The sequence below is a fragment of the Bos indicus genome, chromosome 14 (assembly GCF_029378745.1).
Source record: "Bos indicus isolate NIAB-ARS_2022 breed Sahiwal x Tharparkar chromosome 14, NIAB-ARS_B.indTharparkar_mat_pri_1.0, whole genome shotgun sequence".
Lineage (NCBI taxonomy): Eukaryota > Metazoa > Chordata > Mammalia > Artiodactyla > Bovidae > Bos > Bos indicus.
In genome coordinates, this window is record NC_091773.1 from 72,688,119 (window position 1) to 72,706,622 (window position 18,504).

At 39.9% G+C, this 18,504-nt stretch overlaps 1 protein-coding gene across 9 annotated transcripts in view; it reads left to right on the forward strand.

Moving 5' to 3' along the window:
* RUNX1T1 (RUNX1 partner transcriptional co-repressor 1) overlaps positions 1–18,504 on the forward strand; it is a 155,606-nt gene that overhangs the window by 100,551 nt on the left and 36,551 nt on the right. For all 9 annotated transcript variants that reach the window (XM_070802925.1, XM_070802924.1, XM_070802923.1 and 6 more), the window contains 2 exons: positions 4,370–4,551; positions 16,100–16,347. In XM_070802925.1, coding sequence (XP_070659026.1) covers positions 4,370–4,551; positions 16,100–16,347 — 430 coding nt within the window. The remainder of the gene's footprint in view (positions 1–4,369; positions 4,552–16,099; positions 16,348–18,504) is intronic.

Genomic DNA, 18,504 nt, shown 5'->3' on the forward strand with positions numbered 1-18,504 from the left:
AAGCTTTCAGGAAAGCCCCAAGGAGGGTAAAAGAGGGTTTTAAAAATATTTGAGAATATACTACACACATGGTGCTCTAGACTAACTGTGAAGGGTTGGTTTTTAGCATTGTTCTCATGTAAGAAGTCATCTCCATTGTTAGTGTATGGTATGTGCTTGTCTTTAGTAAATACCCTAGTCTTAAACACTGTGCAGAAATCTGCTTTGGTTTCATTAGGAGGTGACTCCTGAATTAATACTCTCAGAAAGCCCTGCCCTAGTGCCTATGCCTGACGTCCCAGGGGGCTTGGCTTTTATTTATTTATTTTTCCTCTCTTTTTTAAGACACTTTGACCCAAAGATTGAGACAACTGGGACCTCCTCTGTTCAGAAAGGCATTTCTACCCAATGGCTTAATTAGTGTACATGGCACTTAGCTTCTACAGTTACAACCCTGTGGTGGTGGTGGTTTAGTTGCTAAGTTATGTCTGACTCTTGAGACCCCATGGACTGCAGCCCACCAGGCTCCTCTTCCATGGAATTTCCCAGGCAAGAATACTGGAGTGGGTTGCCATTCCTTCTCCAGGGGATCTTCCCAACCCAGGGATTGAACCCAGGTCTACCACATGTGGGCAAATTCTTTACCATTGAGCCACCGTTGAAGTCCCAAACCCTGAGTTACAAAGTTACTTATGTTATTGATCTTCCTTTGACTTTGAAGAATTGTGTTACTGAGAATGAGTGCTATTCATACTTCCATGTTATATATTCTATTCCCCTCCCTTCCAAAAAAAAAAAAAAGTAAAAGACACATAGAAGAAAAAGCAACAGCACTCTGGATTTATAAAGTCAGAGTAAGTTTGGTTTTCAGAGTCAGAGTCTGAGGTTTTTGTTTTAATGCTTTTCTGCGTGTGAAATTGTCCTCTTTCCTCTTACTCCATTTGAGATTGCCAGAATCATCTGTCAACAAATGTGTCCTCAGTCTTTTTCCCAGTGCTGGGCTTGGTGAGGATTCAGAGTGATGGGTACGCAAGATTTCTTCTGTTAAATATATACATTCCTTGGAATAGATCTAATACAAAGAAAGCAGATTACCTTTGTAAACTAGTAGTATATGCTGCTTTGTGCATGAATCTTAAGCAGGATGTCTGAGCAGACTCAGACCAATACTGAAATGCGTGAATCTAATAATTATTAAAAACAATTTCTTTGTTCATCTCCCTATTTTTGTCATTTGAAATTAGTAGTTGATCAAAGATATTTCATAGATTAGCCTTTTTCACTTGGGTAAGTAGCTAGATCCAAAAATGAAAGTATCAGGGAGCCTATTTTAAGGTTAATAGAACTATGTGTATATTTCATGTATCCTCTGTCTTCCTCAGTTCAGTTCAGTGGCTCAGTTGTGTCTGACTCTTTGCGACCCCAAGGACTGCAGCACGCCAGTCTTCCCTGTCCCTCACCAACTACTGGAGCTTGCTCAGATCCATCGAGTTGCTGATGCCATCCAACCGTCTCATCCTCTGTCGTCCCCGTCTCCTTCCGCCTTCAATCTTTCCGAGCATCAGGATCTTTTCCAATGAGTCACTTCTTCACATCAGGTGACCAAAGTATTGGAGCTTCAGCCTCAGCAACGGTCCTTCCAATGAACATTCAGGACAGATTTTCTTTAGGATTGACTGGTTGGATCTCCTTACAGTCCAAGGGACTCTCAGGAAGAGTCTTCTCTAACACCACAGTTCAAAAGATCAATTCTCCAGGGCTCAGTTTTCTTTATGATCCAACTCTCACATCCATACTTGACTCCTGGAAAAATCATAGCTTTGACTATATAGACCTTCATCAGCAAAGTAATGTCTCTGCTTTTTTTATACTGTCTAGGTTTGTCATAGCTTTTCTTCCAAGGAGTAAGTGTCTTTTAATTTCATGGCTGCAGTCACCATCTGCAATGACTTTGGAGCCCAAGAAGATAAAGTCTGTCACTGTTTCCATTATTTCCCATCTGTTTGCCATGAAGTGATGGGACTGGCTGCCGTAAACTTTGTTTTTTGAATGTTGAGTTTTAAGCCAGCTTTTCCAACTCTCTTCCACTTTTATCAAGAGGCTCTTTCTGCCGTAAGGATGGTGTTATCTGCATATCTGAGGTTATTGATATTTCTCCCAGCAGTCTTGATTCCAGCTTGTGCTTCACCCAGCCTGGCATTTTGCATAATGTACTCTGTATATAAGTTAAATAAGCAGGGTGACAATATGAAGCCTTGACGTATTCCTTTCCCAATTTGGAACCCGTCTGTTCCATGTCCAGTTCTAACTGTTGCTTCTTGACATGCATACAGATTTCTCAGGAGGCAGGTCAGGTGGTCTACGTATTCCCATCTCTTTAAGAATTTCCCACAGTTTGTTGTGATCCACACAGTCAAAGGCTTTAGCATAGTCAATGAAGCAGAAAGAGATGTTTTTCTGGAACTCTCTTGCTTTTGCTATGATCCAAGGATGTTGGCAATTTAATCCCTAGTTCCTCTTCCTTTTCTAAATCCACATGAACATCTGAAAATTCTCAGTTTCATGTACTGTTGAAGCTTGGCTGGGAGAATTCTGAGCATTACTTTGCTAGCATGTGAGATGAGTGCAATTGTGCAGTAGTTTGAACATTCTATGGCATTGCCTTTCTTTGGGATTGGAATGATAACTGACCTTTTCCAGTCTTGTGACCACTGCTGAGTTTTCCACATTTGCTGGCATATTGAGTGCAGCACTTTAATAGCATCGTCTTTTAGGATTTGAAATAGCTCAGCTGGAATTCCATCACCTCTTCTAGCTATGTTCGTAGTGATGCCTCCTAAGGCCCACTTGACATTGCACTCTAGGGTGTCTGGCTCTCAGTGAGTGATCACACCATCATGGTTATCTGGGTTATTAAGATCTTTTTTGCATAGCTTTTCTGTGTATTCTTGCCACCTCTTCTTAATATCTTCTGCTTCTGTTAGATCCATATCGTTTCTGTCCTTTATTGTGCCCATCTTTGCATGAAATGTTCCCTTGGTATCTCCAATTTTCCTGAAGAGATCTCTAGTCTTTCCCATTCTATTGTTTGCCTCTATTTCTTTGCATTGATAGCTTAAAATGGCTTTTTTTATCTCTCCTTGCTATTCTTTGGAACTCTGCTTTCAGATGGATATATCTTTCCTTTTCTCCTTTGCCTTTCATTTCTCTTCTTTACTCAGCTATTTGTAAGGCCTCCTCAGACAGCCATTTTGACTTTTTGGATTTCTTTTTCTTGGGGATGGTTTTGATTACTGACTTCTGTACAGTGTCATGAACCTCCCTCCATAGTTCTTCAGGCACTCTGTCCATCAGATCTAATATGGTGAATCTATTTGTCACTTCCACTGTATAATTGTAAGGGATTTGATTTAGGTCATAACTGAATGGTCTTGCTTTTGGACATGAATGAGCAACTTCACTTTCCTTGACTTTCTTTGTTTTGAATAGTCTAGTGATTTTCCCTACTTTCTTCAATTTAAATCTGATTTTTGCAGTAAGGAGATCATCATCTGAGCCACAGCCAGCCTCTGGTCTTGTTTTTGCCAATTGTATAGAGCTTCTCTGTCTTCAGCTGCAAAGAATATGATCAGTCTGATTTCGGTACTGACCATCTATCTTCCTAGTGGGAGACGAAAGTTCCTCATAGGTGGAGCTGGAATCTGTATCCAGTAGAGCTTACAATGTTTGAATATGAAAGCATCTTTTGTTTTTGCTTTTTTATAATCTTTGTTTTTTAGTTTATTTATTTTTAGTTGAGTGGTAATTGCTTTACAATATTGTGTTGGTTTCTGCCATACATCAAGATGAATCCTGCCTCTTGAAGTTCCTTCCCATCTCCCGCCCTGCTAAGTTTATGAAAGTGAAAGTGAAGTCGCTCAGTCCTGTCCGACTCTTTGCAACCCCATGGACTAGCCTATCAGGCTCCTCCATCCGTGGGATTTTCCAGGCAAGAGTGCTGGAGTGGATTGCCATTTCCTTCTCCAGGGGATCTTCCTGACCCAGGGATCGAACCCGAGTCTCCCGCATTGCAGGCAGACGCTACAGTCTGAGCCACCAGGGAAGCTCAAAGTTTATGAAGGAAACCTACATAGGAGCCACTCCCAGTTTATTAATGGGCTGGAAGGTAGGAGGGGTGAGACCTGCCTCAGGCATCTTATCCACCCCAGGCCCAGAGGGAAGCTCATGCTGTAGCCAGTGCAGGAAGTCGTGCCTGGGAACTGCATGCATTCGGCGGCATGTCCTTTAGTTGAGTTGTGTGGTCCGGTCCACTAGTGTTTGCAAAGTGGAGTAGGTCCCCTGGTCAGAAGGAGCCTCTGCGCACCCTCTCATTCCTGTTCTGCCCTTACAGGCCAACTTGCCCCTTCTGCAGCGTGAGCTCCTCCACTGCGCGAGATTGGCCAAACAGAACCCTGCCCAGTACCTCGCCCAGCATGAACAGCTGCTTCTGGATGCCAGCACCACCTCACCTGTTGACTCCTCAGAGCTGCTTCTCGATGTGAACGAAAACGGGAAGAGGCGAACTCCAGACAGGTGAGAGGGGGGAGGACCCCAGACCGGCGGCATGAGGCCATATTTCATGTCGTGTTTCAACTGCTGACTGACGCTTCTTGCAAAATAATAAACTAGAGGGGCTGCAGGGAATCTTGCTCTGGCCTGGGGTGTTGCAGAATGATGAGTCTCTGGCCTGTGCAGGTTAAGCTTTGTTACTTGTATTTTTTTTTTTTAGTTTAATTGACCTGCAGCACTATGATAGTTGCAGATGTACAATCTAGTGATTGATTTTTCTGTGCATCACAAACATCACCACTGTTGCTTGGAATGTTAAAGTAAAAGGTAAAGATGAGTGACACTCAGATGTGCCACGCGCCACTGATGTTTATTAGACACAGTCAGCACCGGCTTTCCACATTTTATTGTGCTTCCTTGTGCTTTCCTTCCTTCCTTCCTTCCAGCCTTCCCCCACCCCTCTCTCCCTTCCTTCCCCTCACCTCCCTTCTTCCCTTCCCTCTTAAATTGAAGGTTTGTGGCAACCCTGCATGGAATTAGTCTCTTGTCACCATTTTTCTAAAAGCATTATTTGGTGTTACATTTTGGTAATTCTCACAGTGTTTCAAACTTTTTCATTTTATATTTGTTACGGTTATCTGTGATCGGTCTTCTTTAATGTTAACCATTGTGATTGTTCTGGTGTTTTTCAGAAATAAATTGTTTTTTAATTAAGGTATATACTCTTTTATACATAGTGCTACTGTACGCTTAAGAGACTATAGTATAGTGTAAACAGAACTTTATGAGCACTAGGAAGGAAAAAAAAAACCTGTGTGACTGGCTTTAGTTGCTTTATCATGGTGATCTTCAATTGAACATATAGCATCTCCAAGGTATACCTATATTAAACTTCTCATTTACTATATTATTCATCCAAAGCACATATTTTATTATTCCAATAATTTATTATTCTAAGTTTTCTCAGAACATGATGGTTTTGAAATCTGGCCTAAACGCAGTGCAGTAGCTGTTTAATTTGGACTTTGTATGAACTAAGAGAAAACTTTAGTGAAGCTAGTTGAACTGAGTGAATATAAGAGTTAAGTAATAGAACTAATAGGTGGCATTTTTTTCCGATAAATTTTATCTACTAGTCAATATTCATTATACCAGGTTACTCTGCTCTCATAACTGAGAATTCTAGGAAATGTAAAATAAACCCCCTTCTCCATGAAACCTTGCAAATTAGTTGCTGAATGACGCATATACATGAAACTTCCTAAGTACCTTATTAAAATGAGTTTCCTGAATACCTCAGCTTCATTTATAAATATTTTCTAATACAGAAATATGAAGTCTTATTAGCATCTTGCATTTGTAAAATATGGAGAATCTTAAAATGAAACTGTATTCAGAAATGTATTTGTCACATGCTTTGTTTCCTTTCTCTGTTTATCCATTCACTCTTTCTGCATTTTATCAGGAAAGAGTAGACTGGCCTTTGAAAGGTTAACACTGGCACAGATTCATAGGCGCTTACGCTCCTTCTATCTGTGACCGACTTAGCTACCCTTAAATGTATTAGCTGCTTTGCAAATCATAATGTTATTAAAAGCCAGCCAGTTTACATATAGTTATTACATAATCCTCTGTTAAGCAGTTTTTATGCTACAATCTCTGGAATTTTTCTCCTCGTGACATGGGACCTCTTAACAGTTTAAAACATTAAAGCAAAGGGTTAAATATTAGTTTACTTCTGACATCCTATAGACCCAACCTCCTTCCGTGACCTACCAACAGTGCTACTTTCTTATTTTGCAAGCTGTATTTTCTTAGTCATATTTAAGCATTTGGTACTTTAGCTTTAAAGGCAGTGCTTAATCCAGGTGTCTGAGTGACATGTCCACGTGATGCTGAAAACCAGGAGGCAGCCCAAGCATAGATGATTCACATTTGTATTCCTGTCTGATCCTAACCTTTTACCCTGAAGGGAGTCAGCCCTGTGTGCTGATATTGAGATGCTTTAGTTCCATTTTCCCAAGACAGTGGGGTAAAGGAAGTAGGGAGAGACTAGAAGGAAAATTGGGAAGGAGGACATTTATTTGGGTGGAGGAAGGGATAACAGAGAAAGGTTTAGATGACTGTGATAAATGTAAAGATAATCCTATAGCCAACATTAGACAGGGACACAATCTATTCTAGAAGCTTTAAATGCTAAGTAACTGTAACAGGCAGAATAAAAACTTGTTTTATCCACTTCTCCATGTTTTCAGCCCTCTGTCCACTGTCTGTCCCAGTGTTTCATATGTGAATACCCTGTAACTTTAGATCTTTCTTGAACAGTACTGAGGTAAGCTTGCCAATGTGCTAACATCGATGTGGAAACTTTGTATGAATTCCACAGAAGATTGGCATTTTTGTTGCGAAGATCTGTAACTGTGTCTGCGTGCCTGTTTGTGTTCAGTCAGATAGAACTTTCTTAAAAGCCCTTTAGTCTTGTTCCCCTCTGGTTATTCATAGACAGTTGCTGGAGTCAGAATTCACACAGTTGCTCTTTGGCTGGAACATTCTTTTTCAAGTGGAACCCTGAAGTGTGTGTTATAATGGAAAGATGGCAAATAGATTTCCTTAGAGTTAGGAGGAAGGGTAATGAGAATATGTTGTGTAAATACATTTGTATCTTGTGGGAATTTCATCAGAGCCAAGAAAATATGGGCCTCTACAGTATTTCTTTGCATATATTTTCTGCATCTTGTTTGCATATGCATTTTTCTCTTCTCCGGTTATTTATCTGTATATCCAGATCTACTATATGAAATTTTATAGAGTATGGAGCTGTCTGACAGCAGAGCTTTTTTTGTTTTACTGAATGTTTTGTTGGTGCATATGGTCTGACATGGATGAGCAGCCACGGTGAGATTTTGGAGTCTATTAAACTGGCTCATTAAAAAGATCAATCTGTTTCTGTAATAACACTGGGAACCATCAGTCACTAAAAGAGGGAAAAACTGACACCTGAGGAGAAAACACATTTTGGTAATTTGTTCATGACATGTCATGAACAAAAGAGCACTCTATATTTTGTTTACAACTTTGGGGGTTTAAATTCTGTGACGATTGCTGATTTAATCTACTGAACAGTCCTCACGTATTTCAGGGATGGATTTTGGCAAATGTAACTTCTCATCCTTAAATATGATTGTCACTGGTTATATTTTTTCTTTATTTAAGCATTCCTGTTATTTACAGAGAAATGAATACTCCAGGGAAGTCTCTGAAATCTTTTTTTTTTCCTGTACAGAACAGTAAAATTTATTCTACTTCTTCTTAAAAATACTTCTAGGGTGAGTCCCTGAACAACTATACTAGATTTGTAGGTCTGGGGTAGAATAACTTAGAACCCAAATGAGAAAGAAGACAATTCATTTTAAAATCATGCTATTTTTTTTTTCTAAATTATCAGGGAGAGCTAAAAGAAAGTTCTGATTTCCATTCTTTGTTTGTATGTAAAAGTTTGTTCATCTTGCCATTCAGTGATGGAAAAAGCTGAGGAAGGGAATGTTGTTATTTAGTCACTGAATTATGTCTGACTCTTTTGTCATCCCACAGACTGTAGCCTGCCGGCTTCTCTGTCCATGGGATTTCCCAACCAAGAATACTGGAGCAGGTTGCCATTTCCTTCACCAGGGCATCTTCTCAACCCAGGGATCAAACCCGCATCTCCTGCATTGGTAGGCAGGTTCTTTACCACTGAGCCACCAGGGAACCCCGAGGAAGGGCATACAAACCGTTTTTGGAGCTGGTTAAATGAAGTGACCAGTTTCAAACAGAGACTGGAATTTAAGAGCCCTCTTTAAAACTGCATACCGATGGTCTTGAGGACACAGTTTCAAGTAGGATGAGGAGGGAAAGAGCAGTTAGACAAAGGCTGCATTTTTTTGAGACTACAGAATAGAGAAAAATCACTGCATTTAAAAAGATACTTTTTTGTGTGTTAATTATCATTTGATGTCTTTTTCTCACAGCTTTGCTGTTGCAGCGTTTTGTCTTTAAAGTTGTGCTCTCACCTGTTATGGCGATTTTCTGATGCAGAAACTTTCTGGCTTAAGAAATCAAATCGAGTGATCATTGATCTTATGTGGATAACACTGTCTCCACTACGTTATTCCCCCTTTCAAGTGATCGATGTTAAATCTTAATCCCCTTCATCGATCTATCTGTGTATTTTTTATTATCATTTTAATGTAATTATGCTTTAACTTACTCTCAGTTGAACACATCTTGATTTTTATTTTGAAGGCAACATGGTTGCATGAACGTGTATTTCCTCCACCCCCAATTATTAAACATTATTTTTTTTAAGATTTTCTTGAGCTTTAGAAGTATATAATTTGTCATCTGGGAGAGATCTTATGGATTTAGCAGGCCTAAAGAACTTGCTTAAAGTTATAGGACTTCTTAATGGAGAAATCAGCATATTTATCAATACATACCTGAAATCTTCCAGTTGCACAAAATATGTTTTAATGTGCAGAATCTGAATAAGGAAAGCTCAACTAAGAATTATATCTTTTTTTCTCCTTACTTTCGCTCATTTATTTCTTCTCTATAATTGCTCATGTGGGCAAATGCAACAGTTGAATGTACTGAGGTTTTATAAATCTTTGTAAGGATAGAGGATCCACAGTCAGCCTGGTTTCCTGCCTTACTGAGTAAATTAGAAAACACTGAATGTTTGAGGGTCATAAGGCAGTCGTTTTGAAACCGTGTTGGTTGAATATATGAGATTTGTCAGCGAGGTGCACACCAGCTGAACCTGTTAGCTCCATTTTTCCTTTACTGCAAAATGGATGAGATTTCAATATTTTTGTCAAGTTGACTCTGCAGATAAGAATTAAATATTTATTATCTAGCGTGTTCAGTTTTCTATGAAAAATATGAGGAATTTATGTCACACATTCTTGTTTTGTGCTGCATTTTTTATGCATTCATCAGTTTCAAGAAGAGAGTCATCATTCCTGTAGAAATGACTTTTTTTTTTTTTTAAATAATAATCACATCAGTTGTGGAGGCTTCTAGTGAGATAGTGCTTACATGATGAGGAAGATTACATGGCTGTCGAGAACATTTTGGTCTCTCTGTTCTCGCCTCAGTGTTGACTTTGCATAGGGTTCAGCCTGGCTGGATAATATATCTGAGCTCACATGGCTTGTAAGAGGCATGGATGGGATTCTAGCTCCTAGGTTCTCTGACTTTAATTCCCCATGCTCTTATAACTACATTTGTAATACCATAGCCTCTGAACACCTCAGCTTGAAAAGCAAGCGCTTGGTTAAGTTGTTGAATGCCAGGTACGTGTTAGACTCTTTATGTAGATTCTCTCATACAGTCCTCTCAGAGCTCTGAAGTACCCGTCTTGTGACACATGTAGAGATTAAACCGCGTGAGTTCATAGGGCCTGCAAATGGCAAAGCCAAAATTTGAAAGCAACTCCATAGCCCCTGCTCTTTCCAGTGAACATTCTGGAGTGGCTCCGTCTGCTTCTGACCTCCCATACCACTTTTGTGCTCTTTTTTACGGTACCTACCGAGTTCAGGTCCTATGTAACAGTATTGAAGCCTTGTATCCCTTATTAAACTGTGTTTATGCCAAAAGTTTGGCTTCCCTGGTGGTTCAGATGGTACAGAATCCACCTGTAAAACAGGAGACCCAGGTTCCATCCCTGGGTCAGAAAGATCCCCTGGAGAAGGGAATGGCAAACCTCTCCAGTATTCCTGCCTGGAGAATTCCATGGACAGAGGAGCCTGGGGAGCTATAGTCCATAGAGTTGCGAAGAGTCAGACACGACTGAAGTGACTTAGCATGCTCACACATGGTAAAGAGTTTCTTGCTAGCACACTTTGAAAAGGAATTTAAGTCTACCGCTAAACCATAATCGGTGTTGGGAATCATGTCTTGCTTATTTTGGTATGTCCAGTTAAGCTCCAGATAATGCATGCCACACATGCCAGCTGTATAAAACAAAACAAAGCAAAACACTACAAACAAACAACAACAAAACACTAGTTCAACAAGTAATCAAAATTAAACTTAATACAGTCATTTTTAGTAGTGTAGCAAATGGTCTCTCCCCCAAGAGTCTTTTTTGCTTTCTTGTTTACTTTCTATCATTTTAAAAGATGCATCTCTGAAATACCCACATCCGTGAAAACAGCTCAGGAACAAAGTGCCGGTGACTGGTTCACTAACAAAAAACTAGAGGGCTCCAGTTGGGATGTATAGATGACAGATTAGAATAAGAAAGCATAGTTCCAGATAGCGAGAGCTGTAGCAGCTGACTACTTCAACAGTGGCCAGAAATGAGCAGAGATGAGGGGACAGCCACTCCTAGGCAGATTGTCCAGCAGATGGAGAGCTCCTGGGACTTGTGTCCAAAGCTTTCCACCTTCTCCTTCGGGGAGAGAAAGCTCTGGGAACCTGTATCTTGTAATCCTTAAAGTTCCAGTTATGGTGAGTTTGTCCAGACTGGCCAACATCCACGTGCATCTATCTTAGTTACTCCAGAATGTGTCAGCCCTCCTCTCAGGACGTAATCTCCCGGGTGGTGGGTTAGCAGTAGAGAGCGGGAAGGCACTTCTTTCTGTGTGGCTCAGTCGTGATGGTCCTCTGTCACTCGGCCCTGCTTTTCACCGTCTGAACATCCCACTTCCTGCAGGGTGATATTTCTACAAACACAGAAATCCCCACAGGTTGTCCTGAAGAATCAGGTTTGATTTTCTTTTTAAGGTAGCAGGGGAATCTGTAATGTATTTTGCTTCAGATGCATTATTCAACACCGCTAGAAGGTGGTTATGTAAAATTCTTACCTGAACTCACCTATTTCCTGAAGAGACTGTTTACTGAGTTGTGTTTTGAAAATACGATGCCATAAATGACTCTTCTCCCCGTGCCTTTTAATTCTAATGTCTAGTCCTTCTGTGGAAACCTTAACAAGCTGCATTTATTAGAAAAGGAAAGGGACATTTGTTTAAGATTAAGTCATTTATGTCTTTGAGCTTTTCTTCAACAGAACTGTCACCTCCTGAGATTTAGGCATAGACTGCTTTCTAAAATATGAAAGTAAAGTTTTTTGTTTTTCTTTAAGACTTAGGCAGTCTCTGAGCCCTGCCTCTGACTGAGATGCCTGCAGAGACAGTGGTGTGATGGAGCTAAGATAAGGTGTCTTAGGTGGAGCAGAAGGACATGTGACAGAGAAGAGACTAGCGGCAGGACTTGATTTGGAGCAGAAGGTTAGAGAGTATAACTCTACAGAGTTATAGAGTGACTTCTAGTTTCTATTTTGGTGGCTAAGTAGAAAGTGGCATAATTGACTGGTGTCGGAAGTATCAGAGAAAGACAAGGTCGGTTTAGATATGTGCCGTTTGAAATACCTGTGGTCAAAGGGAGAAGTCAGTACCTAGGGCAGGTGTTTATTTGTAACAGGACTGACTTTTTAAGTTTCTTCCTTGCCATTCTTGGCTTTATTACGCTAAACCAATTTGCCTTTCCCTAGAATAATCTTCATAGCACTGTTTTCCCCATTTAAAAAACATTTTAATCTCAGAAAAAACTCTGTGTTCCTGTCATGCAGGAGATTGCTTGGTCCTCTTATTCTGATTATTGCCATGATCTTAATAATATTTTTTCTTCATTCTTCCTCATTTCCATGTTACTAAGGGATCATCAGTGCATACTAGCCAATTATGACATTTAAAGTATTTTATATAGAGGAAAGTTTTTTAAAAAGCTTGTCTTTCTCAAATGAATCAGTTTACAACCTCTCTGTTGAGGAGCTGAGAAAACAGCCTGAAGTGGGATAAGGTGTCAATTAAGTTTTCTCTTAAGTATTTTTTTTTAAACATGTTTTATTTCCTATAAGTTTCATTTTACCGGGCGAGAAACTCAAGCCAGAAAGTTAACTTTCCCAAGTTATCTCAAGGTCACACAGCTGAGTCCTGAAGAGTCCTCTGATGACCTCAGACCCTGAGAGAAAGTGATTGGGATCTAAATGTTGAAGTAGGTTATATTCAGAAAACTTTCTTCTGAAAAGGAGATAGAAAATAAAAAGCAAACCAAAAAAAAAAAATGCCTTCCAGAAACCCATGACGTGTGACAGACTTCCTACTAGAATTTGAGTCATTTTGAGAGTATGTTGGTATGGGACAATGGATATTTGTTAGTTTTGCCTAACACATTTTGAGAAGGTAACAAATAAACATGCAAATTTAGAATTTGCCCCCAAGCAATGACATGTTGGTAGTTGTAAGCATTTCTAAGAAGCAGACAAACAAATAGCAATTAAGTTGTTTTGGTTATCTTATATGGACATAACATCCTTTAAGTAGGATTGGCTTTATAAGTACCCATGAGTGATTGGAGGAAGTACCAGGGAGGCTTTTCATACCTTTATTTCTATGGGCTGTTTTAATGTTTGAATGCTTTTCTGGTAAAATATTACCCTCCCTTTGTGAAGCGATGAGCTTTATTGTTTGAATTGTTGCAAGAGTTATGAGACGCAGAATAGTGGCTGTCCCTTGTAGGGGTGTGACAGAAATGTCAGGGCAGACCCAGGAGCTAGCTCTGCTTCTTAGGACCTTACTGTCCTTGTTTTAGGAGGGAAAAAAAGCTTCAGTGCAGGCTCGCTGAAGTAATAGCACTGACCAGAGGGCTGACGTGTCAGCAAAGTTAAGTAACATATCCAGCTACTTTGAAACTAGTACGACTTCTTCCAGTGATGTATGTTTTTATTATCTTTGAATAAGGAGACAGGAAACCAGTGAGCTGAATTGGTTTTGACACAATTGGGTATTTAGAAATGATTTTATGTTTATATATTTAGGCTGCTAAAAGATACTCAGAGGATATTTTCTATTTCTGCATAAAAAATCAGCTATAAATAATATACTGTTCAAAGCAAAGCACAAAGAAGTTCTCTGTTGGTTCAAATGGTTGACTTAGACATAATTTGGCTAGTATACCATCAACTTTGGGTGTTTTGATCTACATAACCATGACATTTAAAAAATTATTCATTTATTTAAATAGAGGTATAGTTGATGTGAAAACTTACAAAGTTTCAGGTATACAACATAGCGATTTATAATTTTTAAAGGCTATACTCCACTTATATAGTTATTATACAATTTTGGCTGTATTTCCTGTGCTTTGCAAATGGCATTTAGAAATAAATATAGAATAATTGAATTGCAGTTTTCAAACTAGAAAGGACCTCAGAAATCATCCTAGTCCAGTGGTTTTCAAACTTGATTTCAGCAGCTGACTATTTCCTTCAAAAATGAAACTGTTAAAATAGATTAAAATGATAAGTGGGTTCCTCTGGTCCTTTAAATCTTGATTGTTGGGGTAAAAGCTCTTTATTGCCAGCAGAATCCCTAAGCATTTCAGGTGACACAGTTTGAAAACCACTGATCTAGTCCAACCCTTTCATTTTACAGATGAGCAAACTGAGGTCCAGAGAGGTTAAGTGGCTTGCCCAAGGTCACACAGCTAGTCGTGGAAGAGCCAGGACTAAATCTCAGGTCTCTTGATTCCCAGTCCAGTGCTCTTTCCACTACACCACACTGCCAGTAAGGTAGGTGCTGTGTTGACATTATGTTCATAGCTACTAATAGTCTTCAGTATTTTCTGATTTATGCTGGAAATATTTATGCATTGACTGTTGAAATATATTATTCAGAAATGTGTAGGATATGGAAATACAGATGAGAATCACATAGTTATCCTCTTAGAAGATAAATCTAGAATGCTTCTGTTCACTTTTAAAAATTATTTTAAGCAATACGTTTAGATAATGTTTGAGACCCTTTAGTCTGGTCAATGATCAATGTGTATGGAGTCAGGATATTTGAGGGTCCACCCTTTGACAGGAGCAGCATTGAGACTTCTGTTTGATACTCCCATGAGAACCGTGCCCTGCTGGCATTTCCAACATCGGACAGTCTCCTGGTTCCAGAACATCTTTCTCCAGCACGCGCTGGGCATGTATTCATTTCCCATTGAAGTCTGCAGTTTCCCTCGGTTCTTAGTGCGCCTGCACCTTCTACCTGTAACTCCTTTGTCATTCTTAATCTGGTGTGTGTACATTGTCACTGGGGCTCTACCCTAAAGGGGCATAAAGGACGATTCACCGTAGATGCCTCTTGCCCGTAATGATCTCTGTTGTCCAGTCAGTTTCCACGCAGATCCCTCCAGGTTTATCAAAGGCTATCCTTGGGCACTAGGAAAGTGGGAAAAGTCTCTTGAAGTCTTTAAGTCGTTAGACTTACAATCTACCTACAATCAAAAAAGGGATGAAGATGGAAATTCCCTGGCAGTCCAATGGTTATTAAAAAAGCTTGCAGAAATCTGCAGCTACTGTGACTTGGTCAAATTCTTATGGGGAAATTTCCCAGGAAAAAGAGAATTAAGAATTAAGAATTCTGGTTAAGAATTGCAAAGAGAGCCAGCTACAAGGTAAAAATTAGTTTGGGAGCTGTGACATGTTCCTATTTTACTGAATATATTGAGTTAATCTCCCAGAGACACATTCAGCCAGAAAATATTTCTTTAACCCTACTTTCTGTTTGAGAATGTAAGAGCAGTTATCAGGTCTCATTTGCAGACTGCGTTCCTTCTGAAAGACACATCCAGAGTTTTGTGTATCACATGATGAAGGGCAGACAGGGTGTGCCTGCCCTGGTCTAAGATCTCATGGCCTCAGACAGGCCCCTGCTGCATCTCCACGTGTGTTTCCTCAACTTCAAGAGGAAGAGCTTCACCCTTTCTTCTAATCCCAGCTAGCTCTGTAGGACTGCTGATCATCTTGGTGGCCCAAGGAAATGTCAGTCTGAGACATTACATTGTGTCATTTGTGTTAATTCAGTTAATTGATCAGTGCTTTTGAATAGAATTTTCTGAGATCATGGAAATGATCTGTATCTGTGTTGTACAATAGTCACTAGCTATAGGCAGTAACTAAACACATGCAGTGTGGCTGTTGATACCCGAGAACTGAATTTTAAACTTTATTTAATGTTAATTCATTTGTAATTTAAGCAGCCACGTGTGGGTACTGTATTGAACAACACAGCTCATAGAAGTCAGAGGCCGGGTTGGATCAGTGCAATAGATGTACCCAGAGAACTGAAGAGTGATGCTCTTGTACCTTGATGAATCGCCAGATACAGTTGATCTGAGAGTAATTTGTTAGAAATCAAGAGTTCGCTTTTGAATGAAGATGTTATCTACGGAGGAGAGAGCAGGCTTCCTCTTATTGGTGACCAAACCATACACGCCTCAACTGAAAGATGTTTATGGATTTGATGAAAAGTGGAGCCTTTTCTGCTGTGTGCAGCCATGGGATCACTGAGGCCTCCGCCTGGGTTTCAGTGAATCCTCACAGGTCTAGGCAGCTGAGTTTAGAAAATTTCTGGCCAGTGAAAAGAATATTCTGTTTATATTACAGGTTCCAAGTATCTGAACTATGCTGCTTTCTGAGTCCATTATGAAAAAAAGGAAAAAAAAAAAAAACCTCTTTTTCTTCCTCCCTCAGAACCAAAGAAAATGGCTTTGACAGAGAGCCTTTGCACTCAGAACATCCGAGCAAGCGGCCATGCACTATTAGCCCAGGCCAGCGGTACAGTCCAAATAACGGCTTATCCTACCAGCCGAATGGCCTGCCTCACCCCACCCCTCCACCGCAGCATTACCGTTTGGATGATATGGCCATTGCCCACCACTACAGGGACTCCTATCGACACCCCAGCCACAGGGACCTCAGGGACAGAAACAGACCTATGGGTAAGACTGAAGGATCTCTTCAATTCTCATAAGGTGGTGTGCTCCAGGACTTGCATCCTTACTGCTCAGCTAAACTTCAGGCTTGAAATCTGTGATGGGGTAAAAATACTTCTTCCTGATCTAGTGTCTCCTTTATGAGAAAACTTCATTGGTGTTAATATCTCTTTCAACAGCTGTGTTTTCTCTTACTTATGATCTTTGTGACCTCCGGGTATTTATTTATTTATTTTTCCGAAGGGTGTGTATCTGCTGACCCCAGACAGGTCAACTGTATTAACAAACACAAATTAAGTGTTTAGTGCATTTTTTTTTTTTTAAGCGTGAGAGATTTCATATGTAGTTGGCCTGCCACAACTTTTTTTTTTTTTTTTTTACCAAATCAGTTTCTTTAATTGTTATCTTTTATTTTCAGATAGTCTCAAAGTTCATTTTGGTTTTCTCAGTCTCTGTGATAGTCTGTATTTGAAAAATATGATATGGTATTATGTCTATGACTTAAGTCAGCATATGTTCCTTGAGGACTGATTTAGTACTTTTTTTTTTCCAACATGGAAATGCTAGTGATTCAATTTAGTGTTGACAATTTGGTCAAAGATCAGAATACCGAAGAAGGAATGAGTTTGGGTAAACATGTGTTCTGTTTGCCAGTGTTCATTCTTTTTTTGCATAAAACTGTTGGAAGTGAAGCATTTAGGAGACATGGTCTTCTAAAGAACTGGTGCTTGCCATGAAAAATGAGAAGGAAGATAAATAGGTAAGCCTTGATGCACTATCAGTGTTTGAGGTGATCGCATCGGAATACCGCTCTTCTTGTTCCTGGGACTTCTTTTACTGTATATTTTTGGCAAGTCAAGCTGGTAATAAATGGAGAGCAACACTCGGCCGTCTTTCTCATCTTTTTCCGCCCCCTGTGTCCATGCCAGCCCTGCTTTTCTTCTTAGCTGGTTGCTGAAAAACTTGCCTGGCCCAGATGGTCTGCTGGGTGAGATACTGGAAGCATCACAGGGTGGCGTCCAAGTGGGAAAGCAGGACCTGGAGTTGAGGGGTCGCAGGACTCAGGAAGCCTGGCCAGTTGCCCGCCTGAGGGGTAGGACAGAGGTTTTTATAGTCCCAGGCAGAGGGAGCGTGGTGAGCAGAGGTTTCTGTTAGACTTCTAACTGTCTTAGTAGGACACAGGGCCTTCCAGGCCTAGGGTCATTTTGCCTTAGAAAACCCAGCCCTCCAAATGTTTAGAAAGCAGAAGGCGTGAGTCAGGTTGAGGGCAGGGGTGATTGGGGCCCTGGATGTGAGATAGTAAAATAGTAGCTTCACCTCCCCACAATAGTCATTTCTGCTTTTATATAGTGTGTCAGACAAATGGCTAAGCATATGATTTATGCTTTTTTAATAGTCAATCTGTCTGATGTTCTCCAAGGTACCATTTCAAAGAGCTCTCAAAAATGGTTATGTTTTTTTTCTCTGTCTGGATTGATATTTTGACCCTGAAATCAAATGTGACAACAACTTCCTTCCAAACAAAGCCTTGCCATTTGTTGATGACGAATGCTCTCAAACCATGATTGCTTATTTTCAAATAGAGGTGGAGTCGCCAGGTCATTGTAAGATCAATTCAAGATACCCTATTTTGTAGGTGGTAGGAAATGGCCTATTTCTTAGGCAGTAAATTCTATTTCATGAAATATTAGTTCCAGTACACCATAAAGTAATCAGCAAGGAAGTAATTATGCTTATGTGCAATGATTATGTTTTCATCTAGTAATATAAAATATCCCTTTATGAATTATACCTGTACCCACTGGTTTTATGTGATTTTTTTTCCATGAAACCATGTTCCTTACTTTTTAATTATATTAGCTTATAAAACTAATAGTGCTAATCTTTATAAATATATGCAACTACTTAACCATCCCTGAAGTCTGCGGAGTTTAGTGTGTGTTACAGTAAAGTCTTGATGTATGAGTAACAAATTATGGTGTTACATCAGGCTGTCATTTTGAGAATATAAAAATGGTCATACTCAGACACAGAGGACAGGCTTGTGAACACGAGGAAAGAGAAGGCGTGACGAATGGAGAGAGTAGCATTGGAACATACATGTTACCATATGTACAATTAGATGGCCAGTGGAGATTTGCTGTATGACACAGGGGGCTCAAA